The sequence below is a fragment of the Bos mutus genome, unplaced genomic scaffold (assembly GCF_027580195.1).
Source record: "Bos mutus isolate GX-2022 unplaced genomic scaffold, NWIPB_WYAK_1.1 CTG215, whole genome shotgun sequence".
In the NCBI taxonomy this organism is placed as follows: Eukaryota; Metazoa; Chordata; class Mammalia; order Artiodactyla; family Bovidae; genus Bos; species Bos mutus.
Genome location: NW_027219607.1, coordinates 88,636 through 116,471, shown reverse-complemented (window position 1 = coordinate 116,471; position 27,836 = coordinate 88,636). Strand labels below are relative to the sequence as shown.

Below are 27,836 nucleotides of genomic sequence, written 5' to 3'. Positions count from 1 at the left end.
TGTAGGCCTGAACAGAATGAGATGAAAATGGCAAGGGCAGTTTTTTGTGAATTTTTCAAGGGGTAGGGGCAATACCACCAAAGCTGAGTTGATCCAGGGCAGAGGGCAGAGAAGAGGCAGAAAGGCTAGGAGCCAGACGTTACTCAAGGAAATACTGATCTGGATCAGATGGGCTGACAGCACTCAGACTTATAAACCAAAGCCAATGGTCTCTAAGGTCTTTGCAGAGAAGCTACACAAAATACTATGATTTTATTAGCAATCACAGGTATCATTTTCCACAATATTTTACACTTTCCTGTTTCACATGAGGGAAGACTCATTCTAATGAATTACCAAGCATAGATCTTAAATAATATTTTACCCCCCAAATTAAGTTAAAATGCACTACATAACAGTGCAGACACAAAGTGCAGCTGGCGATTTAATACATGAAATGATGCTGAGTCACTAGTGTTGGGGAACCTATTTGGCTTTCCAGAAGGTGATACACTTTGCTCATCTTTGGTCAGTCCCAGAGCAGTATGCAAGCTGAATAGCAGATATGAACTAAAAAGGCTAAAACAGACCAAATATGACCAATCTAGAGTCAGTTTTACAAAGAAATGCTCAGCCCGCTCTCCATCGCCAGTGATCAGCCACAGTTCCCACCCCTGCTGTAGTACTATCATGAGGTCAGACCTCCTCCCCCAAGCAGCCTCCAGGACTCATGGAGCACAACCTTGAACACCTTGAACACATTTCCTTCTTGGGAGCTGGCAGGTGCACAGAGGAAAGGTTACTTGCCAGGGGACATGGTACCAGATGGTGGTTGTCTTTGTAAACCAGCTCTAAAACTAAAAGACCATCACCTGGGCCATGACTACCTAGTCAGGGACAGAATTCAGTTCTTACCTCTACGTGAAAAAGGGCTCATATTAGAATCAACCATGGGGATTGCCTGGCAGTCCAGTGGTTAAGATGTGGCACTTTCACCACTATAGGCCTGGATTCAATCCCTGGTCAGGGAACTAAGATCTCACAAGCTTTATGGCACCACCAAACAAAACAAAACAAAACAAAAAAAACCAATTGTGGTTAATACCCTTAGAAATACTGTTCTCGGATACTTCCACTCCCAGTTTTAGAGGAAGCTATGGAACAGACATGGCCTCCCCTGATCCTGGGCTCAGGAAGACAGAGCCATTGGTATTCACAAAAGGAATTTAAATTCTGACCCAGGACTCTCACAAACCTGCTTCAAGTGAAGGAAAATGACTCCTCAAGTTAAATCTCTTCCAGGACCAACAACTCACTCACCACTGTGAAGAGAATGCTTACAGCAACCTGGATTTTCTAAAACTCAGGTGTGGCATGGTGAAGGTATACCCACGACTGACTTCTTTTCCACAGGCTCAAGTACATGTGCTCATATGTACACACACACCAGGGCTGAACCTTTTAACAAGAGGGTCTCCAGCATATCTTTCTGAGATGCTAAGTTGATGGGGAAAAGACTTTGTATTATCTTGCTGATGAAAATGTCTTTAGCCCCTCCTCCTAATTCTTGCTTTTACTCTTGAAGACGAGTATCTATCTGAGCCACCCACTGAGCAAGGTGCTGGTCTGGGGCCAGGGCACTCTCATCAAAAGGCGTCTTTGATGTTCTTGAGCTGGCGCACAGCCAGGTCTACAGGGAGGCTGAACTTGAGGCTGCTGAGGCGGCTGAGCAGGTTGAGGGCGCTCTCAAAGCCTGTGTGTGCCATGTAGCTCCAGGGCTGGTAGTGGGGCTCGATGAGCGACCCCGACTTGCAGATGAGGTTCATCCAGGACACGAGACGCTGCTCGTTCAGCGCCATGCACACCAAGGCTTTCAGCTCCGAGTCTGCACTGCGCTTGAAAGGGTCGTGCTCTGTCAGCACCATGTGGATGGCTGTCAGCAGGCTCTGCTTGGGCGTTACCACAGTGCCTCCTGTGACAGGCAGGGCAAAAGACTGCGAGAGCTTTCGGGCTGGGGATTCCACGAACGCGCGGCCGTTCTTAGCGTGGTAGTACTTTACAAAGAGCTCCCAAGGGTGCATGGCCTCAGGGGCCGAGGAGAAGGCAGGCAGAAGACAGGCGATGGGGGCCATGACGAGGCTCATCCCCGGTGAGGGGGCGTACAGTCCGTGGGCCAGCAGGTCCCTCACAGCCACTGTCAGCTCCTTCCGCACAGCCACAGTCAGCTCATCCTTGCCTCCCAGAGAGAGGTCCTGGAGGCTGGCGGAGCTGATGACGTGGTCGTGCGCCTGGTGCCTCAGGGCAAGCAGCTTCACTCTGTCGACTGACACCTCCAGCCTCTTTAGCAAGGGAGAGTAGTCCCTGTCGCCGTGGCCCCTCGGCCACAGGGGCTGTGGGATCTGGCCCGTGGCACACCCGAACTGGCTGACGGCAAAGATCTGCAGCACTGCCAGCGCTCGCCGCATCAGGTGCAGCCCTGTTTCCCGAACTCTCTTCACATCTTCTGCCTTGGCTGTGTAGGAAACACAGTAACTCAACAGTGAGAGGCTGTAGTGGTCAGAGGCGCCACCTATAGCTTAGAAGCTGAGATTCAGTCTGGCTTCTGACCTACAGTACAGGTCCTGCATGAAGCCAAGAGCCACCCAGGATGGCACCAGACTTACCTATTTTGGTTAATAACAACTATTTTGAGATATAACTCACATAACATTCAATGACCCATTAAAAGTGTAGGATTCAGTTTTTTTTTTTTTTTTTTAATATTCAGAGTTGTGCAGCCATCCTCTCCCAAAGAAACCGTGTAGCACTGGCATTTTCCATTCCCCATTTCTCCCCAATCCCCAGACCTAGGCAACTGCTAGTCCACTTTCTGTCTCTCTAGATTTGTCCATTTTGGAACCTGTACTTACTTTTGCTGTTTCCTGGAGGCAGTCTGCTGCTGCCAGTTCTGCTGGAGTCACTTCCTGTCTTCCCACTGGCCTTGCACTCACAGTGTCCACTCCCTGTCTGTAATGGGCTTCCTACTTCATCTGCAATCAGAGTTTATGAAGAGAAGACCCTTGTTTAGCCTCACTTTGGCAGGTTTTTAAAGGAGAAATATTATTTACTAGTGCCTACCACGTGACAAGACTTTTACAAATAGTATTTCATTCTGTGGAACAGTGACTAGCAATATACTAGCTGGCTCAATACCTATTTGCTGAGTGCAGGAAGCATGAATCATAATTTTATGGAGGAGGAGAGCCAGACTAAAGAGGTTAGGAAACTGCCTACCCTCTTTAGTCCATGAAGGTGGTGAACAACAGGGCTGAGATTTTAACTCTATGGTTCTAAAATCCATGTCCTTTCCACACCACTGTGTTGGCTCCCTTACCAAATGATCAAACCTCTTTAACAGTTCATCAAGGACTGACCCTATTATGTTAGTACTCAAAAATACATATAATTATGATGACGTCCATCCATCTGCTCTGACCTTGGATGAAGCTGATGAACATCTCGAGGTCTCGGATCTGAGTTTTCAGCTGCTCAACCAGCTGTTCTTTCACTCGGACTGGGTTGACAATTTGAGCCACAGCGGCATCCACACGCTGCCGAAGCTCCTCAGTGGACAGTGAGCTGAGGTCTTCATTCAGATTCATGTCCAGTTTCTTTATTAACTCATCAATGATCACCTACCAAGACCAAAGCCATGAGTACACCCTTTGGAATTTTCAGGGAGAGGGTTAGGGAGAAGGAGAATCTTGACTAGTTGCCCCCCTCCTACCCTTAAATGGAAATCAAATTTGTGGAAAAAACGGTGCAATTGCTGATCAAGGTGAGGGCACAGGCCCTTTACTTCTCTTATAGACATAAGGACACTTGGTTCCAACAGAATGGCTCTTCTTGCTGCAAACTGTCTACCTGGCCAGGTAACCTTCACTCAGGAGAACAACAGTGTGAATGATCCAAAGTGGCTGATGATCCCAAAAGCCCCATAAGTAGATTCCCTCATGGCCTCCAAGAGAATAAATACTGATTTCCCCTAGTCTCTAGTCCTCATCCCCCACTGCGCTATTCTAGGCAACTAAAGGAAAAGCTCTGCAAAATACTCAGGCATGTTACAGCCAAAATATCCCAGTGACAATATGAGGAACAATGTGAAAACCATATAACTCTAGCTGTGCCAGAAAAACAGCCACATCACAGCTCCAGGAAGACAAACACAGGGGAGGCTGTTTTCCGACCAGGAGATTTACCTGTCTGCCCAGGTGTTGCTTTAATATATGCAGCATTAAAATCAGGAGTCCTGGAATATTTCTTACCGGGTGCTGGGGGAAAACTAGTTTATAAAACTACGATGAAGTGCCCAAGTAGAATGGTTTTAATGATCAAATGAAAGAAATTATTGTTATTATTATATGACTATTAATAATAACCACCACCACTTAAAAAAAAAAGGCTCCATCATCATATTAGAAAGCTTTGGCACTTGTGTTTCCACGAGTGAATAAAGACTGGTCCCAGGTAGTAGCAACACTTCCCTTTGATTTGGGCCAGTGGTGAGGCCGAGGGTGAGCAAGCTAGGAAGGGCTATCCTGTGAATGCTGGAAGGGACAAAGGAACCCGAGGCAGTAAAGGAGGAGCCTCAGGGTCTGCTCACCCGCTGTCTTTCCAAGACCACGGACTGTGGAAGGGAATCATAACTGCCCTCTTGATAGGCAAACGTTTCCAGGTCATCGAGCTGGGTTTTGAGCTGCAGGATCAGTTCCTTTTGCTTCTCCCTTTGGGTTTCCAGACGTTCCCGTTTCTCCTGCTCACTCTAAGAAAGGAAAAGATTTAGGTCGATTTCACAGGAAAAGAAAAAGTCAGGACATATTAAGAATCCTCTTAAGCCAATAATGACTAGTAAAATGTAAAATGCTCCCAAGTAACCCAAATGAAATACAGAATTCATGAGACAGACTCAAAAAGAATTATTTCATCCGGGAGAATATATTAAATGTGTGTTTTCTTTAAGAATTTCTCCTTCACTGGAAATAGGATATGAATACAGTGGGGCCTTTTGTTAACACTGCTTCCCCCTCCCACCCCACAAAATTCTAGTTAAGATTGACACAATTTATTTCATCCAGGAAGCCTTCCAGGAATTAAACATGCCATCCTCCATAGCCAATTCTCCTGAACAGTTGTGGCAGCCAAATTGTACAAGAGAATCTGGAGGTAAGGGTGTAGAGAAAGGCTTGGTAACTCATAACTAGTTTTTTAAGGTCAAAGCTCCTCCAATATATTGCAAAATCAAATGAATAAATGCAAGTGCCTAAGGCAGCGAAAAAAAATCTAAAGCCAAATAATAGGAATGGGAAGGTAATAAGTTTTCTTAAAAAAAGAAAAAAAAAAAAAGGCTGGTAAGGTTCCCTAAACAGTGACTCCTTTTCTCACTGTTGGCCACCAGGTCATTTCTGCATTTAAATGCTTAAAAATCCTTTGGAGAGGTCCTTCCCTGGTGGTCCAGTAGTTAGGAATCTGTGCTTCCACTGCAGGGGATGTGGGTTCAGTCTCTGGTGGGAGAACTATGATCCCAGATGCAGTACTGTATGGCAAGAAAATAAAAACTCTTTAGAGGGATAAAGTCTTGCCAATATGTTCTCAAAAACTGGTCTTCCTCGCCTTACTTTTTTTTTTGGCTGCACTGAGCAGCGTGAGGGATCCCTAGTTCCTGGACCAGGGATTGAACCCACACTCCCTGCAATGGAATTGCAGTGTCCCAGTCACTGGACTGCCCAGGAAGCCCCTCCCTTGTCTTTCTTGAGTATAAAAAGCAAAAGCAGCAAATTATTTGCAGGTGTAACCCTGCATTTTAAACTACATATTAAATTTAATCTTAAAATGGTACTTACCAAGGCCTCCAGAAGTAAGGTATGAGAGAGAACAAATGAAAAATAACATTAACTTTTGTTTAGCTACTTTAAAAAGCAAGCCTCTTGCTTTAGTTTTGTCCAATAGAAAAGCCAGCCTTTTCTTGGGGGATACCGCTCTCCAATCCTTTCCCAAAGTCGTAGTTTTTTCCTTAGAATCCTGTTCTCTCCCACTGAGTGAAGGCCTATATCCTCTAAGAGGTTTCCTCGATTTCCCCAGGCAGAACCAACCACATCCTCTGTATTTTATACACACTTTTACACTAGCTCATGTTACATTATAAAGATCCGTGTAGGAGTCTGTCTCCCCAGTTCTATGAACCCCTTAAGGGCAAAGGCCTTGATTGTACCCCCAGGGCCAAGCTCAGTGTCTGGCACAGGGTAAGCTCTCAGTATACATTTGCTGTGTGTTACTGAACTCAATCATGTTCAGAAGGACACATAACTAAATACTGAACTCTTATGGTGAAAGTTGTTTAACTGGCCCAAAGGGAAAGAAGTAGCGAAATTTTGTTTTCATTGTAAGCCTTCCCAAGCTATGAAACCCAGGAAGAAAGAAACCAGTCATAGATACTGATTCCACCTGTATGAGTGTACCAGCTGAACGCTTCACCTGCAACGGTAATTACTGAGTACGCTATCAATGGGAGTACGGGCAAACAAGTTTACTAGGTGAGGACAATGAGCTCTGGTGCAAGACAGGAAGTTAACAAATAATTTCCAGTATGAAGTGAGATAAAATACTGGTTAAAAAACCTGAAAAACTGAAACCGACACATACTAAATCATTTGGTTCAAACACATCCCCACTTAGGTGCCACTCGTTCACGTGTCAACACATGCACACAAGACTGCAGCTGCACACCAGCTGTTTTGATCTCAAAACATTTGTTTTCAGTTTTACTGTGTCTCCAAAAGTAAAAATGAACAGCCAAACATCCACAGAAAACCTCTGGTGCTCCTCACTCCTGAACAGAGCCCAACCACAGTAATTCTATCCTATTTGTTCCTTAAAAGCCTGGCAATGTGGGGACTTGTGCAAGGAGCTGCGGGTATGTGGAGAGAAGGGTGGTACAGAAAACACAGGATTGTACTGGAAACATTCAGATTAAAATAAGCAAGTCAATATCTGCTACTGATAAGTCTTCTTGGCTAAAACCAATTTTAGTGGGAAGAAAGCCACATGTGGATTGTAACCTAAACAATAAAAAGGTGGGGAAAAGAGAGCCCAACAAGCTACAAGCTATCTACAATTATGCACTTACAGAGGTTCAAAAACTGTAAAGAAATGTTGGCTGTGGATGTCATAACAAATTCTCAGTACTTAGTGTCAGCTAACTGAATGAATCGTCACAGCTGCCAAAGGTGCTTCCTTCAGAATATCTAGTTATTAAGTAGGATGGGAAGGAGTTGTAAAATACCAGCATTAGTAAATTTGTATAATCAGGAGTTGTGTTTCTTTCAATTACTGAGAACTTACTGTTTACCAAAGCTCTCATACAGGAGAATCTAAAGATAAAAGACATTCTCTAGATTCTAGGAAAGAACAGATAAGGAGTAGATCTAAATTTCCATGGATTTTAATTCGCTTGCTCTTCGCTAACCAATTTTCTCAATCCCCGGGGTCGGGGTACTCTTATCAGCAAACGTGCTCAAGACTTAGATACTGCAAACGATGACAAGGTGAGTGGGAGCAGTATTGTTTCAGCTGGTTGTTCAACTGTCTGAATACTCTCCTCATTCATCCCTCTTTTGCTTTTTATGTCACCACATCTGCATCTCTTTCCACACCTTTGGTGAACACCTCTCATCATCAGCTTCCCAGGCCTCTCAGTCTGGTCTCTTCTGGGACACACATACCCACCTAGACGAGCCGTTCCTCACCAGTGCTACCTGCTTTCGAGTTACCATCCCTACCCACCCAGCCTTCTATTCCCATATCCCCCGGGGCCCGGCCCCAGCTGTTCACCTGGTCCTCGCCCCGTAACTGTGGTCGGTCCCCCGGCAGCCCGTCGCCATCATCGCTGGCGCGGTCCTCCAAGCCCCCGTAACCCAGGACGTGAGGGCAGCCGCGGAAGGCGAAGTCCTCGAGCTCGCGCAGGAGGCGCTGCTGCTCCGCCGGCGCCCCGCGCACCACCTGCCGCAAGCGGAACTGCACCTGCGCGAAATGCGAGGACAGCGCAAGCAGCGCTGAATCCAGCCGCCGCCTCTCGGCCCGCAGCCGCCTCAGCGTCCGGCCGGGGGAGTCCGGCGGGGAGCCGGGGACCACTCCGGGCTCCTCGGCCGCCGCCTCTTCGGAGAACGCCGCCGCCCCGGGCCCGGCCTCCGCCACGGCCCCCACTGGCGCCCAGCGCACTGCCTCGCACGGCGGCAGCGACTCCTCTTCCTCCTCCTCTTCGTCCTTCGCCTTTGGTCCAGAGCCCGCCAGCCCCGTTACCGGCTCCGCAGCCGCTTCGACAGCCGCCATGTTTCAGGAAACGCCGCCGCACGTCAGCCGCGCCCCCCTGCTGCCATGGCAACGGCGCGCCAGCTGGGAAACCCGGGGAGCTGGTGGGCGGGGCTCAGAGGTCACCGAGTTCAGACGTCACCCGGGGCCCGACTTCCCTCGGTATTTAATTCTGCCCAATAGTTTTTTTAATTGAGTGCCTGGTTTGTGTCGGGCACTGAGTATACTGAGCATTGGAGAAACAGGTGAATGAAGCCAGGACAAGTCCTTCCGTGTGTATCGACCTCTAGCCCTTCCTCTGGTTCCGGCTGGCGGGTCGTCTGTTCCTAACGTGTATATTTCTGGAGACCCCGGAGATGTGAAGGTCTGCAGGGACTGTGCTGTCCCAGAGACCCTTTAGAATGCGAATCCCTTGGCTTAGGCCACGTTTCCCGTTCCTCTAAATCCTTTCCCCGACCATATAAGGAGAGGCAGCTGCTGGGGGCGTCCCTAGGATCTAAAGATAGCAGCCCCTGTCTCGGACTCCAAACGCCACAGGGCAGCGGGAGCAGCCATGGCACGGTAAGTGCTTCTGGCCGCCTCTTTCACTAGAGAGTCGCTTCTCTGTTTTCTGGGCGCTCCAGGTTCTGTGAGGTCCCAAGGGAGCCCTGGACTTCAGGTCTGTACCCTTGGGGTGGTGAAGAGAAATGTGACCTGAATATTCTCCATGTCTCCCTTAACCTCTCTACTCTCTCACTTCTCCACTTCTTCTCAGGTTCCCCCTCACCGCACACCCCAATCCTGTCAGCCCCGCTTCCACTCCCTTCAACCTCATTTGGCCCCGCTTTGACCGTGCTGTAGCATAAAACGTCACTGTGTTTTCCCTCCACCTTTCCCAAATTCCCTGTCTTCCCTCTCACACGGCTATGAAGCCCCACCTCAACTCCTCTTCAGGCAGCATGCCCGGACCCTGTGGTACGACAGGCCCAAGTATGTGTTCATGGAGTTTTGTGTTGAGGACAGCACGGATGTCCACGTGCTCATCGAAGACCACCGCATTGTGTTCAGGTAACCCCCACCCCCACCCCCTCCCACTTCCTGGGAATCTTTCCTTTCTCTGCTGCCCCCCACTCTCAGCCTTCCTCATCTCTTTAGCAGTATTGTCTCCTCAGCTGCAAGAATCCTGATGGAGTGGAGTTTTACAATGAGATTGAGTTCTATGCCAAGGTGAACTGCAAGGTAAGGGTGGGGTGGAACAGTAAGGACTGGATGGGAAAGCTGTTTGGGAAATTGGAGATTCATTCTAAACCACGGACCCTAAAAGTGAGGCTCTTTACCTGGCAGGACTCCCGAGATAAGCGCTCTGGCCGCTCCATTACTTGCTTTGTGAGGAAATGGAAGGAGAAGGTGGCCTGGCCCAGGCTCACCAAGGAGGATATCAAGGTGGGTGTGTGGGAAGTGGCTGCTTTTTCTCCTATGTGCTCTGTGTACCCAGGTACCCAAGTTAGGTCTGGGAATCAGCCTTGGCTACTTTCCCACAAACATTCTGTTACTCACCAGGTCTTGCCTATTTGACCTCCTACGTAATGCATTAAAAAATTATTTGTCTGCATCAGGTCTTACTTGCTGCAGGCAGGATCTTTCATTGGGGTGCATGAACTCTAGTTATGCAAGGGCTTAGTTGCTCTGAAGCATGTGTGATCTTAGTTCCACAACCAAAGATGGAACCCAGGTCTTCTGCATTGCAAGTCAGATTCTTAACCACTAGATCCCCAGGGAAGTCCTCTCCTAAATAGTCTTGAATCCATGATTTCACGTCTTCCTAATTCAGGCCCTATCCATTACTGGGTGAGGTTTGTTGCATATTTTCAGCCCCTCTGCATTCAACATGGTCTGTCCAAAACACACATTTGACCCTGTCACTCTTCCTCTTAAGACCCTCCAGTGGCTTCTTTTTCCCTAAAAGTTGAAAATTGGCTGCCTGCTGGCTAGATCTGGCTCTCAGATTTGTTTTAGCCGTCTTCTCAGTGTTGAAAATTATTTTGAAGGGTTACTTACATTTAAAAATGTGGAGATTTCACCTCTTGGTCAGAACCACCATCTTCCAGTAATTCACCAAAAAGACCAACAGGGAAAGAGGAGGGGCACCCACTACATGTTTCTAGGCCTTTTAGAAAACATGGAGTTGTTCCTTTGGCCACATTCATGTGAATCTACAAGAAAGGTGATGTTGTAGATCTAAAGGGAAGGGGCACTGTTAAAAAATGAATACCCCACAAATGTTATAATTAGAACATAGCAACACTGGAAGAGTCTACAGTGTTACCCAGCGTGCTGTTGGCATCTTTGTAAACAAACAAGTTAAGGGCAGGATCTTGCCAAAAACACATTAAGCATTCTAAGAGCTGAGGTAGCTTCCTGAAATGTGTGAAGAAATATGGAAGGAAGCCAGAAAAAGAAAGGAAGCCAAAGAGAAACATCCTTGAGTTCAGCTGAAGGACCCACCTGCCCTGCCTAGAGAAGGACACTTCATGAGAACCAATGGAAGGGAGCCTGAACTGTTGCAACCTATCAAGTTAGGTGTAAAGAAAATAAAAGACCTGGATTTTTTTTTTTTAAGTAGAGATTATGAAAAAAAGAGAGATTTCACCTAAAAATCCAGATTCTCAACTTCTCTCGGAAACTGAAGACTCTGACCACATTGGTCTAAATTCTCAAATGCCTAGAGTTTGAGCTTTAAATAGGGCATGTGCTCCACTTCACTTCACTCCTTTTCATTGTCTCTCTGACATGCTTAGGCATTTGAATGTGTAGCTTCTGCCGTTTGGGTTGAAGTCTCAGCACCACAGCGCAGTGTGATATATAAGCTTGTGATTTTGCTATTCCTGCCTTCTGCAGCCTCACACCACTTTACTCTCTGCCTTGGACTTCACATTTCAGCCACAGCAAACTGTTTGCAACTCTTTTTCATGCACCAGGCTATTGTTTACCTCTTACTGTGCCTTCTTCCTGGAAACTCTCCATTATCACTACGTTTGCCCACCTAACCCCTGCTCATCCTTCAAGGCAGAGCCCTGAAACCCCAAGAAGTCTGGTTTCCCATGCTAACCCCTACCTAAGCCACTGTCACTCTTTCCACACTGTATTATAATTTATTTACATTTCTCTTCCCTACTTCTTTTTATAAGTTTATTTTTCTTATTTATTTGGCTGTGTTGGATCTAGTTGTGGCATGTGGGATCTTCATTGTGGCATCATGCAGGATCTTTGGTTGTGGTGCCTGGACACTCTAGTTGAGGCGGGTGGGCTCCAGAGCATTCAGGATTCAGTAGTTGTAGCTGGTGGGCTTAGTTGCTCCGTGGCATGTGGGATCTCAGTTCCTCAGTCAGAGATCAAATCTGCATCCCTTGCATTGCAAGGTGGATTCTTAACCACTGGACTACCAGGGAAGTCCCCTTACTTGTTTCTTGATGGCTGGGACTCAGTATTAAATGTTTTAATAATCCTAGTGCCAACCTCAGAATCACATAGTATGTGTTCAGTAAACACCTGTTCAATGAATGAGTGAACAACTTCTTTCCCTGTCTAAGCATGGGAACTTAGACTATTGGTGTCCAAGAGTTGTCTCTGATTCCAGGGAATGCAGCTTTGTTGACTCCTAGGATGCTTTATGATACAGCTATTTTTCTAGATGTGTTATCTCTCTAGTCAGTCTGCTCCTGGAGGGCAGAGTTTATGCTTTTCCATCCTCTACAGTGCCTGGCATTGTGCTTGGCACTTAGTAAGTTCTTGGTCAACCTTTGCTGTAGCTGCTGCTGACGTGGCAGCCCAGAGTGGGGGTTAGTCAAAGGGGAAAGATGATACCCCCAATGACTCTTTCCCCCAAACATGCTCCCACACACATCTCCACACTCATCTATGCGCCTCTGCTGCTGCCTTCCTGACCTGGGGCTCTGTGTGCTTTTCTTCTGCAGCCAGTGTGGTTGTCTGTAGACTTTGATAACTGGAGAGACTGGGAAGGGGAAGAAGAAGTGGAGCTGGCTCAGGTGGAGCATTATGCAGAGGTAATTCCATTTTCTGCCCATCTCAGTCATTTCTGGTGGCCCTCTGCACACACTCAAGGATTGTCATCAACTGTGCTGTGCTCTGCTTAGTCACTCAGTCGTGTCTGACTCTTTGCAGCCCTGTAGACGATCCCATAGACTGTAACCTGCCAGGCTCCTCTCTCCATGGGGATTTTCCAAGAATACTGGAGTGGGTTGTCATGCCCTCCTCCAGGGTCATCAGGCTAGGCAGAAGTATGTGAGCTCCCCGGCAGGCTGCTTATTGGTGTGGTAGTCTTTATACGTTTTGTGCATTGTTTAGTAGGGATGCAAGAAATAAATATTCTGTCCGTGAAACTATAAACAGATTCATTCACTGTTTAGAGTAGAGCCTGTATTCTGAAGAAGTTTGGCAAAACCTTTTCCTACTTTTCTGTAATTCTTGTTCTCTCTCTCTTCTGTTTTCTTTACATACGTGTGTGTGTTTTTCATGACCCAGACAGCTTCAGGGGAAACTCAAACTATGCAATCTAAAAATTCACATCACAGAATGAATCACTGTTTCCCAATAAATTGTACCTTGCATAAGATATTTGGTTTCGGAATTTCAGCTACTATTTATTCAAGTTGCAAAAACACTAATAGACACTAACCCAGATTTGTTAGGGTGTGTGTGTGTGTTTAAATTTCCTTTTAAAAAGGGGCTCAATGTACTTTTCTCCAGTTATTCCAGTGTTATATTAGGGGCTTTAAAACTGGGGCAACTGTTTGCCTGGGACCATTTTCCGGTGGTTCATCGATATGCAGGTTGCTCTTCCCTCACTCCTCTTATCTTTTGTGACTCCTCTTCTCTTCTATCAGCTTTTGAAAAAGGTCAGCACCAAAGGACCACCTCCTGCAATGGATGATTTGGATGTAAGTAAAGCCTGTTCCTTAACCCTTCACTTTCCTTTCTGTCCTTAAAAATAAAGATACTAGAAAGGTCCCAGTCTCTAGCAGATCATGCTTCTCAGTGCACATTAGCCAAATCTGAATTTGACACAGGAGGTCAAATGTCCTTCTTTAATGCTTTAGAAAACCCCAGAAAGCCCTTCCTCCTTTCCATCTCTTCCCTTCTGCTTCTCCATTTTAGAGCAGGCCTGACCATGTTTATTATCTTTACAGCTGTAAGGACCAGTATAGCATTTGTTGAAATTCTCACATTAAATGATTCATGGCACAGTGTTGTTTATTGAGTACCAGTGGCTTATTTTATCATCCAAAATTTAAATCCTTCTGTGTTAGGCTCCCTAGAAGTTGTGTGATTTAGAAAATCACCAAAGAAGACTTTGGAGGGAGTTAGAGGGAGTGAGCAGCTTTCGTGAACACAGATGTCCACTGCAGACTGTACAGGTGTTTCTGTCTTCTTTTTTCTCTAGGATGATTCTGACAGTGCCGATGCAACAAGTAATTAACTTTCTGTGACAGCAGAGCTGAACAGGAAGCTGCGGCTATCGTCTAGTCACTCTAACAAGCCAGGACCTGCGTCTTTGTCAGCTCCTTGATGGTGCACCAGCGTCCTCTGAGATCTCGGAACTTTCCTAGAAGCTTTTTATTAAGGGTCTTCATGTTTTTTAAAAAAGTTTCTTCCATTGCTTTCATTTTATTTATTATTATTATTTGCCGTGCTGTGCAGCATGTAGGGTCCTAGTTCCTTGACCAGAAATTGAACCTGCACCCCCTGCGTTGGAAGTGCAGAGTCTTAACCACTGGACTGCCAGGGAATTCCCTCCTTCATGTTTTTGTTTTTGTTTTTTTTCCTTAGGCACTTGATATGGCTGCTGTATCAGATGGCAGGATAGGAGAGGAGCAGACAGATGGGGCCTTTGACTTCCTATGGATTGGCCATAATCTTTATATTTGTACTCATCAAGGCTTTCTTGAGTATTTGAGCCTGTGTGTGTGTATGTTTTAAAGCAAAACCCACAGAAGCAACATATAGATTATAATAAATCTCTAGGAAGTGTTCTCTGTCTCTTTCTTTCTGGTACTTCTTCCTCCTGGAGGCAAGCCTCTTCCCCCTCTATAGCTCCTTTCCAGTGGAGAGGTGGGTGTCAGATATCCTGGCCCTTACTGTCGAGATGTCAAGAAGAAAGATGTTGGGAACAGACTTGTAACCAAGCTGAGAAACTTTTCCATGCCCAGACCTATGCTCTGATCTTCAGAGCAGGATCCAGTCTTTCATTGTATGGCTAACACTGCCACCTCTAGCATCAGCCAGAAACCCACTTCAGCTTCCTGCATACTCCAGAAATTTTACACTTTTAAAGGTAATTGTTACATTAGTTAATGCCTATGTCTCTTTACTCCTCCATTCATCAGCTACCTCATTCATCCATAAACATTTTTTGATTGCCTAATGTGTATTTAAACTGTGACTTAAACAAAATTCAATACCCAGACCTTGCCCTTGAACTCAGGGTAAAGTTCTGAGATTTGTTTAAAGAAACTCTAAAATTTATATCAGTAATTTATGGACATAGTTTAAAAAATTAAATGTATAGAAAGGTGTACAATGTAAAGTAGGATTTGTATTCTCTTAATAGCTGTAACCACTGTTAATAGTTTCCTCAATAAACATATATCTATATACAATATTATAAATTATATAATACCTATAATTTATATAATTATATATATAAAACAATATACAACATATCTGGAACATAAACATATACAGTATCCTGTATTGTGTATATACAGTACAATATATATTAAAATTTAACACATGCATGGGCAAATGCAGTTGTGTGCATGTGTAGTGGGACTCACACTATTATATACATCTTGCACCCTGCTTTTTTTCACTTAATATATATTGGAGTTCTTTCCAAGTCAGTGTACATAGATCTGACTCTTCTTTATGGCTCCATGTTATTCAGTTGAACATATTTTCCATAATTTAACTGGTTCCTTATCAATTTGGTCTTTTTCAGTTTTCACGAAGGTGAAAATTGAAATTTCCTTGCATTAAAAAGTACATCTTTACATGTTTGGCAAGAACACTTGTAGGGTAGATCCACACCACCCTTCACCTCTACCCCCTGCCAGAACCAGGTGGGATCCTGTTTCTCCCACCAGGAATTGAACCTGGGCCCTGGCAGTGGAACCACTGAGTCCTAACTACTGGACCGCCAAGGAGTACATATAGTGTAAATTCCAGAAGTGAAATTGCTAGGTCAAAGAACAGATACATGTAAATATTTTGAAAGCTGTTGCTAAGTTGTTCTTAGATGAAATACTGATTTTCACTTCCACCACCAAGAGTGCTCCATTCTCCAAACCCTTTTAGGTATTTGCCAAGATAAAATTATACTTGGCTTGATTTGCTTGATTTATTTATTTCCAGCTGTCCTGCAAGGCTTGCAGGATCTTAGTACCTGGACCAGGGATTGAACCCAGGCCTTCAGCAATGAAAGTGCAGTATCCTAACCACTGGACCACCAGGGAATTCCCTGGTTTCATTTGCTTTAAATTATGAGATGGCTTATTGTTCTTCAGTGACTAATGTTTCTTTTTAGAACCTCCCTCAGTAAAGAATTTGCCTGCAATTCATGAGACCTGGCTTTGATTCCTGGGTTGGGAAGATCCACTGGAGAAGGAGATGGCAACCCACTCCAGTATTCTTGCTTCGGAAATCCCATGGACAGAGGAGCCTAGCACGCTACAGTCCATGGGGTTGCAAGAGTTAGACACAACTGAGTGACTCAGCACAAGTATTTATATATTATCTAAGTAAACTTTATGTCTTATTTGAACTTCATATCAACCTTATAAAATAATTAAGTCTTTTCTTAATAGTGCTCAAACAGGTTACAGTAAGTGGCAAAGCTGGGACCTGAACTTGTATAGCATCTCTCTCTTCGCCTACAATTCTGAAAACTGAAAAGTTCTAAAATATGAGTTTAAAAAAATTAACAACAAAACTCATCTGGCATCAAAACATGACCTAAAATGATGTTAGGATATTTATGCTCCTGCTGCTAAGTTGCTTCAGTCGTGTCCAACTTCAGTCGTGTCCGACTCTGTGCGACCCTATAGACGGCAGCCCACCAGGCTCTCCTGTCCCTGGGATTCTCCAGGCAAGAACACTGGAGTGGGTTGCCATTTCCTTCTCCAATGCATGAAAGTAAAAAGTGAAAGTGAAGTTGCTCTTTATAGTCTTTGTTTATTCGGTTTAGTGCATTTATTTCTCAGCATAAATATATTCATACATTTGATCACAGGGGGTTGCTCCAGAGTTCCAAATGGAACACATTAAGTAACATATAGGTATGGTCTGCATTACTGCCTAAATTCAGGAAAATCCTAAATTCTGAAGCATCTGGAGACTTCAAGCTTTTTATTAGTTAATTTAAAAGAACAGAACCTGGAGGAGGAAATGGCAATCCACTCCAGCATTCCTGCCTGGAAAAATCCCATGGACAGAGGAGCCTGGTGGGCTACAGTCCATGGGGTTCTAGAGTGAGACACGATTGAGCACTTAGCAGCAAAATAGCAGAAAGAAAGTTAATCTAAACTTTTAACTCGTTTAACGTTTTAAGACACTGATTGCAGTTTAGCTTATTTTAATCTTTTTATTTGCACTGTCCAATCAGGTAGCAATGGTCACACATGGTTACTGAGTACTTGAAATATTGATAGCCCCAACTGAGAAGTGCTGTAAGTGTAAAATACACATCACGTTTCGAAAATTTTGTACGGGGTGGGGGAGAAACTCTTATTTTAAAATAACTCATTACATGATGAAAAAATTTAGATATGGTCATTTAAATAAAAATATTATGAACATATGTGGCTTGCATTATAATTCCATTGGGCGGCGCTGCTGTGTATTCTCAAACCAGTACCATCCACGTTTCTGTCGATCGGGCTTCTGCGGGTCCGAATTATGTCCCTCCCTGAGGTCCAAAGGGGCCAAACGAAGTGCTTCGACAAGTTCATACCGCAGTTTTGTCTTTTTTTTTTTTTTTTCTGGTCCTTTTCACAAACAGTCGCCAAACAATTCCGAGCGCCTGTAAGTCGCGTTTTGAATAAATTTGACCAAACCGCATCCCGTTCTTTGCCCTGCTGCGCCTGCGCAGAGACGCTGCCGGAGTGAAGATTGTCCCGCTTTGCTCTCCGTCCGCCGCCGGGTGTTTCAGTGAGCGCGCATCCCCGCGGCCTGGGAGACAGCAGCGATGGCGTTTCGGTGTCAGCGGGACAGCTACGCCAGAGAGGTGCGGCCAGCGGGGCGGGGAACTTGCTGCTCCGAGCGGGTGCGGGGCGAGGGGGCGCCGCGTGGAAGGGGCACCGAGCTGGATTCAGTCAGGTGCGCTGAGGGTTGGGGTCGGGGCTTACTTTGGCATCCCTCTCCACCCAGTTCACCACCACCGTGGTCTCCTGCCGTCCCGCGGAGCTGCACACCGAAGAAAGCAACGGCAAGAAGGAAGTGCTGAGCGGTTTCCAAGTGGTACTGGAAGACACGCTGCTTTTCCCCGAGGGCGGGGGACAGGTACCAGGCCCATCTCGCTCCCCTCCCCTCCCTTCCCTTCCCAGGAAGTCCTCAATTCCTTTCTCACCCAGTGGGAAGTGTCTTTTTTCTCTCAGTCTCAGCTGTAATGAATACAGTTGGAAATTAGCTCAGTGCAGCTCATTTGTTCACTCAACAGATACTTACCAACAGATACTTACCCAGCCCTAACATATCCTCTTTGGTACTGTTCCAGGCTCTGAGGATAAAGGTTGAACGAGCAAGTGTCTCTGCCTACATAGTGTATTTGTTGGAGGAAACAGACAAAACGGTTACTAGATAAATAGTATACCAGCTCGGATAAGTTCTATGAAGAAAACTAAAGTTTGAGGGAAAGAGAGTGATGGGATGATCTCCTAGGTAGGGGACAAGTTATTTTAGTCAAGAACTAAGGGAAGTGGGGGGTAAGCCGTTCCTGTCATCTGGTGGTGCTGGTGGGGCAGGGGAAGTATTTCCAGGGAGGGAGAGTTAAGTGCAAAGGACCTGAGGTCGGAATTCCATTAGCATGTTTAGCACAGAGGAAAAAGTTTCCTCTGAAGAAGCACAAGAGAGGTCAGGCTTATCAGTACTGTGATGGGGTAGGGACAAGATCCACTGAGAACTTGAGAAAGGAGGATACTCACCTCAAAGGTGGGCATTGTGGGAGAGGCTTTCCCAGCAGAGAGAGTAGCACAGTGGAAGGCAGGGAAGCCTGAAAGAATCTGACAAGTCTGATTAACTTCAAATAGTCCCATATAGTTGGAGCTTATGATACGTGTTGATGACAGGCTGGAGATAGCTTTGGAAAGCTAAGTGGGGGCCATTTCAGAGGGCCTTGAAGAATGTGTTAAGGTGTGTGGACTTCATTCAGGAAGCTGTGGTGAGCTATGGAAGTACTTAGGCAAATAAATTATGTGAGAGAATGTACTCAGTAAACTGCCCAGCGTAGAGGTTTTCTGATCTGCTGAAGGAAAACCTGTGACATCCGGTATCCATAGTGGGTCTCATTTTATATACCACCTCTTCCAGGAAGTCTTCCCTGATTTCCCAAGATTGTTAGGTCCTTTTCCTTTGAGCTTCCCTAGAGCAATGTACTTTTTTGAACTATAGCAGGCTGTAGGTCCGGAGAAGGCAATGGCACCCCACTCCAGTACTCTTGCCTGGAAAATCCCATGGACGGGGGAGCCTGGTGGGCTGTAGTCCATGGGGTCGCTAAGAGTCCGACACGACTGAGCGACTTCACTTTCACTTTTCACTTTTATGCATTGGAGAAGGAAACGGCAACCCGATCCAGTGTTCTTGCCTGGAGAATCCCAGGGACGGGGAGCCTGGTGGGCTGCCGTCTATGGGGTCGCACAGAGTCGGACACGACTGAAGTGACTTAGCAGCAGCAGTAGCAGCAGGCTGTAGGTCATTTTGCAGTTGTCTGTTGGCATGTCTGTCTTTTCCAGACTTCATTTGCATGAGGGACCATGTCTTATTTACATTGTATTCTTGGGCAGGCACAGTGTCTTGTAAGCAGTTGTATTTTGTAATACTTCATATTTTTATAGTTTAATTCTAGTAGCAGTGAAGAAGATAGAATGGAAGGAGAGAAAAAAATTCTGATCATTTTAGAAACTATTGAAAGAGAAGAATCTAAGCCAAACAGTGAAAGTGAGGATTAAGTTCTTTGGGTTTTACTAAAAGTTTCCTTGCTATAGTTACAGTGTTTAATTCTGTTATTCTGTTCTGAAGACCAAAATATACAGGTGTTCAGAGTGAAGAGGACAGAGACAGTCCCCTCCTGGAACAAAATGGACCACCTCACTTCGCGTTGCCTTTCTCCCTTAGGGAATCTCAAGTTCTGGGTGTGTTTCTCACGTACTTGCCCTGGAGAGTCTTTGATTCCAGGAGTTAGGTGAGCCCTGCCTGCCACCACTGATTATCTTTACTTCTTTACTCAGCCTGATGACCGTGGTACAATCAATGACATCTCTGTGCTGAGAGTGACTCGCCGGGGCACCCAGGCTGATCATTTCACCCAGACGCCCCTGACCCCTGGGACTGAGGTTCAAGTCCGGGTGGACTGGGAACGGAGGTTTGACCACATGCAGCAGCATTCAGGTAGATGGGCGGGATGGGACACCTCTAGCAGGGGCAGTTGCTGTTTGGGAATGTCAAGATGATTGAGATATGGTGTGGGTTCTCCAGGAGTTCACCTTTTAGAAGAGACAGACATATTCAGAACCAGGATTCTGGCAAGATGTGATAAATGTTATAAACGCAAAATGAGCAGGACTTCCCTCGTGGTTCCGTAGTTAAGAGTGCCTGACAGTGTGGGGGAAATAGGTTCAATCCTTGGTCCGGGAAGATTCCACATGCGCCACAGCTACTGAGCCCATGAGCTGCAACTGCTGAAGCTCACATACGTTAGATCCTATGCTCTGCAACAGGAGAAGCTGTCGCAGTGAATAAGCCTGGGCACCACAACGGGGAAGTGGCCCCTGCTCATGACAACTAGAGAAAGCACACACAGAGCAACGAAAACCCAGCACACCAAAGAAAAGAAACCTCCAAAATGAGCAGTTAAAGTATTAGAATAACTGCTGGATTTAAGTTACTAACTCCCACTGGATATTTTCATCTGGATATGTCTCATAGCCTCCTTATACTCAAAATGTCCAAAATGGAATTAAAAAGCCACCCCCTCCCCCACATCTGGTTTTTCGTTTGCCTTCTCTGTTCAGTGCATAGCATCAGCATCTACCCAGCTGCTTGAATCCTCGGAGTCTGCTCAGACCCCTCTTTAGGGACAGCCAGTCAGTCTGCGTCCTGTCACTTTACTTTCTCAATACTTCTCTGCCCACTTCCACTGGCAACGCCGTTGTCCTTGTCCCACCTCGCCATCTCTCCCCCGCCCTCTGTAATAGCCTCTTGGCTGCTCTCCCCACATTCAGTCTTGCTACTTTGCAGCCCATTCTCCATAGAGCAGCCAGAATAATCTAAAACTGAAAATCCAATCGAGCCGCTTCCAGCTCTCAAGCTTTTCAAAGGCTGCCTGTAGCTCATGCTGAAGCCAGACATCTTGTCATGGGCTATAAGACCAGCCTGGGCTGGTGCTTATCTACTCCAGCCTCATCCAGTACCCCTGTTTCCCGCTCTCTGCATCCTGGCCTTCTCTTGATTTCTTCAATATACCCGGCTTGTTTCCTCCTTCATAGCCTTTGGCTGTCTTGTTCCCTTTGCTTTCACAGTTGGCCCTCCTCTTCCTCTTGCTTTTTTTCCTCCTCCTCACTGTCATCGATCCGGGATAGCACCATATCTCTAGTACCAAGCCCTGTTCCTTGTATGTGTAGGCACTTGATAAGTTTCTGTCAGATGAGTTCCCTGGTGGCCTACTGGTGAGGGTTCCAGGTTTACGGCTGTGACCCAGGTTCAGTTCCTGGTTGGGGAACTGAGAGGTCTTGTAAGTTGTGCGGTGAGGCCAGGAAAAAACAAAAATTCAAAACAAAAAAAATGCCTAAAAAATTTTCTTTTTGTCAAATGAATGGATGTGGCTCAATGAGAACTTGAGTTCAAATCCTGCCTCTGACGAAGTACATTGCCTTGGCAAGTCATGTATTTGATCTCTCTAGGCCTCGATTTCCTCATTTATGAAATGGCGTCATAAAGCTTGCAGAATTCTCCTGAGGATTTTCAGTAAAGTATCTCTCGAGAGTATTACCTAATGTCCAGCAGGTCTTCAGCAGAATTTCTGGGATGACATTGACATGGGGATTGTGTGACTGCCTGGGCTCCTTACTCTTCTCCTGTCTCCTCTCTCTGTTCAGGGCAGCATCTCATCACCGCAGTTGCTGATGATCTTTTTGGGCTGAAGACAACATCATGGTGAGCAGGGGACTGTCCAGCATGGGTTCCTGACTGCCAGCTCCTCATGGGTTGGGGCAGGAAGATAAAATCTGCTGTGCTCACCTGGTCCCCGTGAAGATGGGGTGGTGGATGACTTTGTATTTTCCCCTGAGAAACATCTGCCTTTGCTTAGGGGTGAACATAGAATTTGGAGCCCAGTGACCTAGAGGGTGAATCCCAGCTGCATGACCTTGATCATGTTCCTTAATATTAACCCCCTCACCTGTAAAACGGAAGTGACAGTCCCTGCCTTGCGACATTTTTGTGAGGATTCAATAACAGCATTTATATGAACATGCTCTGTAAACGATAACCTTCCTTACACTGTTCGTCGTCCCCATCAGCATCCTGTGACTACTCTACTTCTGGCAGGGAGTTGGGGCGACTCCGGAGTGTCATTGAGCTGGACAGCCCCACTGTGACTGCAGAGCAAGTAGCTGCCATCGAGCGGAGTGTCAATGAAAAAATCCGAGACCGGCTGCCAGTGAATGTGCGAGAACTGAGCCTGGATGATCCAGAGGTGGAGCAGGTGAGGGGGTAGCCAGCGGGATGGCTTCTGGAGAGTGCCCACCCGAGGGCTCCTCATCAAAATTCAGACAGCCTTCCTCCTCTCCTCGCGTTCCAGGTGAGGGGCCGGGGTTTGCCGGATGATCACGCTGGGCCTATTCGAGTTGTTACCATCCAGAGCGTTGATTCCAACATGTGTTGCGGGACCCATGTGAGCAATCTCAGTGACCTTCAGGTAGGTGAGAAAGGGCTCTTGAATGGATGGGAGAGAGGGTGTCAGGGGTGGGGGATCACAGCAGGGCTGGGAGTGATGGAGGGGATACCCGAGGGGTCCTGAGTGAAGTCACTCCATTATTACTCCTGAGCTGTTTGGGGAGATCTTGGTCTCTTTTATCCTTAGGTCCAGCACCTGCTGTGGCTTATCCATGTATATGTGTGTATGTTAACGTTCTTGCCTCATGTAGGTCATTAAAATTCTGGGCACTGAGAAGGGGAAAAAGAACAAAACCAACCTGATCTTCCTGGCTGGGAACCGGGTGCTGAAGTGGATGGAGAGGAGTCATGGCATTGAGAAGGCGCTCACAGCTCTGCTGAAGTACGTACGCCCCCTTCCCAGGCTCGACTCTCAGCTCCTGGGCAGCCAGAGTGTAGCCTGCCCACTCATACGGGAGACAGAATACTCTTATCTCTGGGAGGTGAGATGCAGTCATAAATGCTGCAGCGCTTTGGGTAGTTAGCCGGATGCACACAGAATGGTTTCTTCTTTTATATCCTCTCCCCCCAACCTCCTGAGGCCCCCTCGAAATGTCCCCGGTCCCATCTGGAGGGAGACATACCATCAAGAGGGGGATTGTTGATTTATGCCCAACACCAGAAGCAGTTGGGAAATTGGGGAGGCCTCCATGAACCTTTCTCTTGCAGGTGTGGAGCAGAGGACCACGTGGAAGCAGTGAAGAAGCTGCAGAACTCCAGCAAGCTCCTGCAGAAGGTGATTTATCCATGGAGGGTGGAAAGGGCGTGGGCTCTGCCTGAACAGGCTCCCAGACTCAGCCCCTCACCTGACCGGATGTGCAGTGTGTCAGCAGTGAGGGGCAGGGGGAGGAGACAGTGCTCCCTCTGGTTACCCCTTCCCCGCCAGATGACTGAGTGACAGCATCCATTTCAGAACAACCTGAATCTGCTCAGAGACCTGGCTGTGCACATTGCCCACAGCCTTAGGAACAGCCCGGACTGGGGAGGTGTGATCACATTACACAGGTGAGACAGGCCGGGGGTGCTGGGCTTTGGGCTCAGCCTCTTCCCTGCATGGAGTGAGGAGTGGGAGGCGGGTCACCCCCATGGTATTCTCAAGACTGAGAAAACCCTAAGTAATGTGTTACCTTCCAGGTTTCCTGGGTTTGATACAAACATCTTCACTGTAACTTTCTTAGCACTTTGCCTCAGGTCCTTCACCATCTAACAATTCTCCGCTTACCCGGGAGAATCCTGTTTAAAGGAAGTAGAAACAACGTAAAGCAAAGCTTATTGTAACCTGCTCAGACCAAGAAGGACCTCGGGCTGGCCCTCCGTTTGCCCTCTTTCTTTGGCACTTTGCAGGAAAGGTGGCGGGGAGGCCAGTTGGAGGAGCTGGGCTGCCTGCAATTTCCCAGCCCCATTTGCAGCCTGGTCTCAGGTCTGTGCCCTTTGTTTTAGGAAGGACGGCGATTCTGAGTTCATGAATATCATCGCCAATGAGATTGGGTCAGAGGTAAGAGGAGTGTGAGGTTCTGTGTCCACCCTAGTTGGAGACCTTACAAGGTGTTCTCCTCATGAACATGTGAAGAATAGGAAACAAATTCATTCAGTGACATTTTCTCAACACTGACCGTGAGCCAGGCTCTGTTTTAGGTGTCAGACTTGGTCAGTAGTATTGACCTTTCTGGGACTGTGACATTTACCAGCTTCGGAGCTCCTTTTATCAGAACTGTAATTCCTCCATACCACACAGATTTATGTGTGCCAAGGGCCTGATTTCAGAAATATGGGGCTTGGCTTGGTCCTTAGAAGGCCATCCCTTCTGTTTACCTTTGCCTCAGGCAGGCGTTCCTCCCGGTCCTGACTGTCTAGAGTTTAGTGGTTTCCAGATCTCTCTTTTGCCTTTACTCCAAAAATACTCTTTGAAATATTCACTCTTGGCCAAGCAGTGTGTACATCTCTCTTCATAATTCTGTGTAGAGAGTAAAGATTCTCAAGGAGCTCACTTTTATTTGGGAAGATAGCTATGTATGCTGATCTTTGTAATTTAGGGTGGTCGATGCTTGAGTGAGAGGAGTGCATTCTCTCTCGGGCTGAGGAGGCTTCAGGGCAGGAGCCTAGAAGACTGCTTAGGAGTCGGCAGACACAGGAGCCAGGGTGGCCAGGCTGAGGGAAACATGGAGGTTTAGGCAGTGGCAGGCACAGTGTAGGAGGGCAGTGGGGTGGCCAGGCTCCAGAGGTTGGCAGGAATCAGATCATGAAAGGCATTTTATCCTTGATCATAGTCAGCAGCCTTCTGCCCCCTACTTAATGTTCAACCTGAGTTCCTAAAGCCACTGTCAAAAGTTTCTTGTCCCTTATGGGCCCCAGAATGAAGGGGCTGTCTTATCATTCATCAGGAACATCACTTGTGGTTTAGGGGGAAAAGCTGTTTTTCTTTAAAGTACAATCAACATATCACATTGTCTAAGATGTCCAGTGTGTTAATATATATATTGCAGTATGATAAAAATGTGTTTATGAGGCTGAAAAGAGGGCAGTTTAGAGGAGGTTGACTGCGTGTCTTTAAGTATCAGGGCTGATCTTCTTGTCTTGCGTCCTAGGAGACCCTCCTCTTCTTAACTGTGGGCGATGAGAAAGGTGCGGGACTCTTCTTACTGGCAGGACCAGCTGAGGCCGTGGAGACCCTGGGGCCCAGGTAGTTTTCTCTGGACAGCTGTGTGCGGGTGGGAGAGCCTGTACGCCTAACCTGCTAACACAGCCCTTGGTGAACGCAAAGGGCCACTGCATCTTATGTTGGTCACATCACAGCCGTGTGAGGCTGGCTGAGCAGAAATAACGATCACCACCATCATTCCCACTTTTCCGTATGAGGGACCACACGTCCTGTGCCTCAGGTCTCACTGTTAAAGTGAGAGAACTGAGGCTCAAGCCCAGGACTTTTTGTCTCCAAATCTAATGTACTTTGTGTTTTTTCTTTTAGAAATTGAGATTCGTAAGTGATGCGTGAATATAGGTTTTGGATTCTCCAAAACCTATATTTGTGGTGTTTAAGGCATCCACAAAATAGAGCCACAGACAAACTTGGGGGAAAAAATTAGGATTTTGACACTGAATCAAAAAAGGCATTGATGTAGTTATTATAGAAAAATTAGAATTGTGTTGGACTTTTACTTTTTGTATTTTCTTATTTTAAATTAGCTATGGAGGTGGAGTACGTCATATTCCTTGTGGCATTTAGGGTTTTTGAAGTCCTTGATTGGCTCTGATGAATACATGTTCATTGTAAAACATTAAAGGAAAACAGAAGTATTTAGAGCAGAGGTTCCTGACAGATGGCCAGATGAGGCCTGTCTGTCTCCTGACAGTTAGCCAGATGAGGCTTATCAGATAGACTGCTTTAGCCTGTGTACTCTTTTAAATTTTCAAAATTAGTTGCTACCTTTTAAAATTAGATTTTTACTTAAAAACGTATAGAGTTCTAGCTTTTTTCAAAAATGGTGGGGTGGGAAAAGGCATGCTCTGGCATTTCTGTGTCCACATGCCTGCGGGTAGCGTCTGTGAGGAAGTAGGCGCCGGCCGCCTCTTCAGACACCATAGGCTCGGCCAGTGCCGCGGGCCCTCCCTTCTCACCCAGCCCCAGTTGCTTCACTCACTGCTGTTCCCACAGGCCTTTGTGTCTACAGCTCTTTACCCCTAATTATACTCGCCGTGCTCCCTGGAGGTTGCCATAATTTAGTCCATTTCTAGGCACTTCCATTGTTTCTAGTTATTCACTCTTGAAATCAACACGGTACGTATATCTTTGTGCCCACGTACAACTATTTCCAGGAGCCTACTTTTTCTCTCCCTCCCCCCTCAGCCCATGAGGAAAGCTTCAGGGCTGGCCTTGTTTTTCCTGTGACTTTTCCCTAAGAGACACCCCTCCCTGACCGTCTCTCTGCTCCCCAGAGTGTCTGAGGTGCTGGAAGGCAAGGGAGCTGGGAAGAAAGGCCGCTTTCAGGGCAAGGCCACCAAGATGAGCCGGCGGGCAGAGGTGCAGGCGCTTCTCCAGGACTACATCAGCACGCAGAGCGCAGAGGAGTGAGGACTCGGGTGCCTCGCTGGTCCTCCATTGACAACGGGCCTCCTGAGACCACGGAAGGAGTCTCTTGGACAATAAAATAGTTTGACTTGAAACGATGGTGGTACCATGTATATTTATATGACAAGTGCCGAGTTTATGCAGTGTGTTCCAGTGTGCTTATGCAGTCAGTATCTTTGTGAATAAACAGCTTTCTTCCTTTTTTAAAAAAATTTTATTCAAGTATAGTTGATTTTCAGTGTTGTGTTAATTTCTGCTATATAGCAGAGTGATCAGTTATACAAACTATACATTCTTTTTCATAGTCTTTTCCATTATGGTTTGTCACAGAACGGAGAATATAGTTCTCTATGCTACACAGTAGGACCTTGCTCTTTATCAGTTCTATATATAATAGTTTGCATCTGCTAATCCCAACCTCCCAATCCTCCGCCTCCCTCCACCCCCGTGGCAACCACAAGTCTGTTAAGTCTGTGAGTCTTAAACAGCTTTTTTATTCGGCTCCTGTTAGGCATACCCTACCCATGAATGTTATGTAGATGAACTGTATGAATTTATCTAAACCCAGCTGCAGTCTTTCCTTGTATAGAAATGCAGCTGCCCAAAGAGATATGAGTCAGGCTGGAGGTTTGGCTTAAGGACTTAGACTCACATCTCCTTGTTTTCTCTTACTTTTTTCCTAGTCTTTTGTTTCAGAATTAAAAACTATCAATGACTGTAAATAGGTTAAGAATCCACAAAAATATTTGTAGATGTTCTAAGTCTGCTACTGAGGCAGGAAAAGGACAGAAAGAGATACCAGGCAAAACTAACCAGGAGAAAGCTGGGGTCATTGTTAATATGAGACAAATGAGACTTTAAGGCTCTAAGACTTTAAGGATCATTATTGAAGCATTATCTTGAGGTTAAGAGCATAGACTTTGGATTTGCACAGACCTGAGTAGAAATGCTGGCTTTGTGCAGCTGCTGCTGCTGCTAAGTCACTTCAGTCGTGTCCGACTCTGTGCGACCCCATAGACGGCAGCCCACCAGGCTCCCCCGTCCCTGGGATTCTCCAGGCAAGAACACTGGAGTGAGTTGCCATTTCCTTCTCCAGTGCATGAAAGTGAAAAGTGAAAGTGAAGTCACTCAGTTGTGTCCAACTCTTAGCGACCTCGTGGACTGCAGCCTACCAGGCTCCTACACGTGGTTAAATTATAAAGAAAAGCAAGGAAAATGACAGTCAGGACAGCATTTACCTCTGGGG

General features: G+C 46.3%; 3 protein-coding genes across 8 annotated transcripts; 2 read left to right on the top strand and 1 right to left on the bottom strand.

Annotated features, from left to right (window-relative positions):
- Nucleotides 1-211: 211 nt before the first annotated feature.
- Nucleotides 212-8,475, bottom strand: RUNDC1 (RUN domain containing 1). The gene is made up of 5 exons (XM_070366840.1): nucleotides 7,846-8,475; nucleotides 4,622-4,780; nucleotides 3,455-3,653; nucleotides 2,889-3,008; nucleotides 212-2,491 (listed from the first exon to the last, which is right to left on the bottom strand). The coding sequence occupies exons 1-5, from the start codon at nucleotides 8,341-8,343 to the stop codon at nucleotides 1,626-1,628; spliced, it is 1,842 nt and encodes a 613-aa protein (XP_070222941.1). The 5' UTR covers nucleotides 8,344-8,475; the 3' UTR covers nucleotides 212-1,625.
- On the top strand, nucleotides 8,470-14,351 carry PTGES3L (prostaglandin E synthase 3 like). 6 transcript variants are annotated; one of them, XM_070366841.1, is made up of 8 exons: nucleotides 8,481-8,883; nucleotides 9,256-9,369; nucleotides 9,474-9,540; nucleotides 9,646-9,744; nucleotides 12,276-12,365; nucleotides 13,206-13,259; nucleotides 13,763-13,790; nucleotides 14,149-14,351. In XM_070366841.1, exons 1-8 carry the CDS (start codon nucleotides 8,876-8,878, stop codon nucleotides 14,154-14,156), a joined length of 468 nt encoding a protein of 155 aa, XP_070222942.1. In that variant the 5' UTR covers nucleotides 8,481-8,875; the 3' UTR covers nucleotides 14,157-14,351. The 6 variants fall into 6 exon arrangements, with proteins under 6 accessions (XP_070222946.1, XP_070222945.1, XP_070222942.1 ...); XM_070366845.1 differs by lacking the exon at nucleotides 12,276-12,365 and having other exon boundaries at nucleotides 8,470-8,883; XM_014482731.2 differs by having other exon boundaries at nucleotides 8,493-8,883; nucleotides 13,763-14,351.
- A 3,092-nt stretch (nucleotides 14,352-17,443) lies between these two features.
- Nucleotides 17,444-26,685, top strand: AARSD1 (alanyl-tRNA synthetase domain containing 1). The gene is made up of 12 exons (XM_005909174.3): nucleotides 17,444-17,602; nucleotides 17,746-17,877; nucleotides 19,821-19,980; nucleotides 21,687-21,744; nucleotides 22,138-22,294; nucleotides 22,391-22,507; nucleotides 22,737-22,867; nucleotides 23,194-23,260; nucleotides 23,438-23,529; nucleotides 23,965-24,019; nucleotides 25,110-25,204; nucleotides 26,458-26,685. The coding sequence occupies exons 1-12, from the start codon at nucleotides 17,564-17,566 to the stop codon at nucleotides 26,591-26,593; spliced, it is 1,239 nt and encodes a 412-aa protein (XP_005909236.1). The 5' UTR covers nucleotides 17,444-17,563; the 3' UTR covers nucleotides 26,594-26,685.
- The last annotated feature ends 1,151 nt before the right edge of the window (nucleotides 26,686-27,836 follow it).

Excerpts from the sequence above, each read along its gene's own strand:
- RUNDC1 (XM_070366840.1), bottom strand. The coding sequence starts at position 8,343 with ATGGCGGCTGTCGAAGCGGCTGCGGAGCCGGTAACGGGGCTGGCGGGC. Across the intron at positions 3,654-4,621 it reads TGGTCTTGGAAAGACAGCGG|GTGATCATTGATGAGTTAAT; the intron begins GTGAGCAGACCC and ends TGGTCTTGGTAG. Across the intron at positions 3,009-3,454 it reads GTTCATCAGCTTCATCCAAG|ATGAAGTAGGAAGCCCATTA; the intron begins GTCAGAGCAGAT and ends CTCTGATTGCAG.
- PTGES3L (XM_070366841.1), top strand. Across the intron at positions 9,541-9,645 it reads ATGCCAAGGTGAACTGCAAG|GACTCCCGAGATAAGCGCTC; the intron begins GTAAGGGTGGGG and ends TTTACCTGGCAG. Across the intron at positions 13,260-13,762 it reads CTGCAATGGATGATTTGGAT|GATGATTCTGACAGTGCCGA; the intron begins GTAAGTAAAGCC and ends TTTTTTCTCTAG.
- AARSD1 (XM_005909174.3), top strand. The coding sequence starts at position 17,564 with ATGGCGTTTCGGTGTCAGCGGGACAGCTACGCCAGAGAG. Across the intron at positions 23,261-23,437 it reads CCAGCAAGCTCCTGCAGAAG|AACAACCTGAATCTGCTCAG; the intron begins GTGATTTATCCA and ends CATCCATTTCAG. Across the intron at positions 24,020-25,109 it reads CCAATGAGATTGGGTCAGAG|GAGACCCTCCTCTTCTTAAC; the intron begins GTAAGAGGAGTG and ends CTTGCGTCCTAG.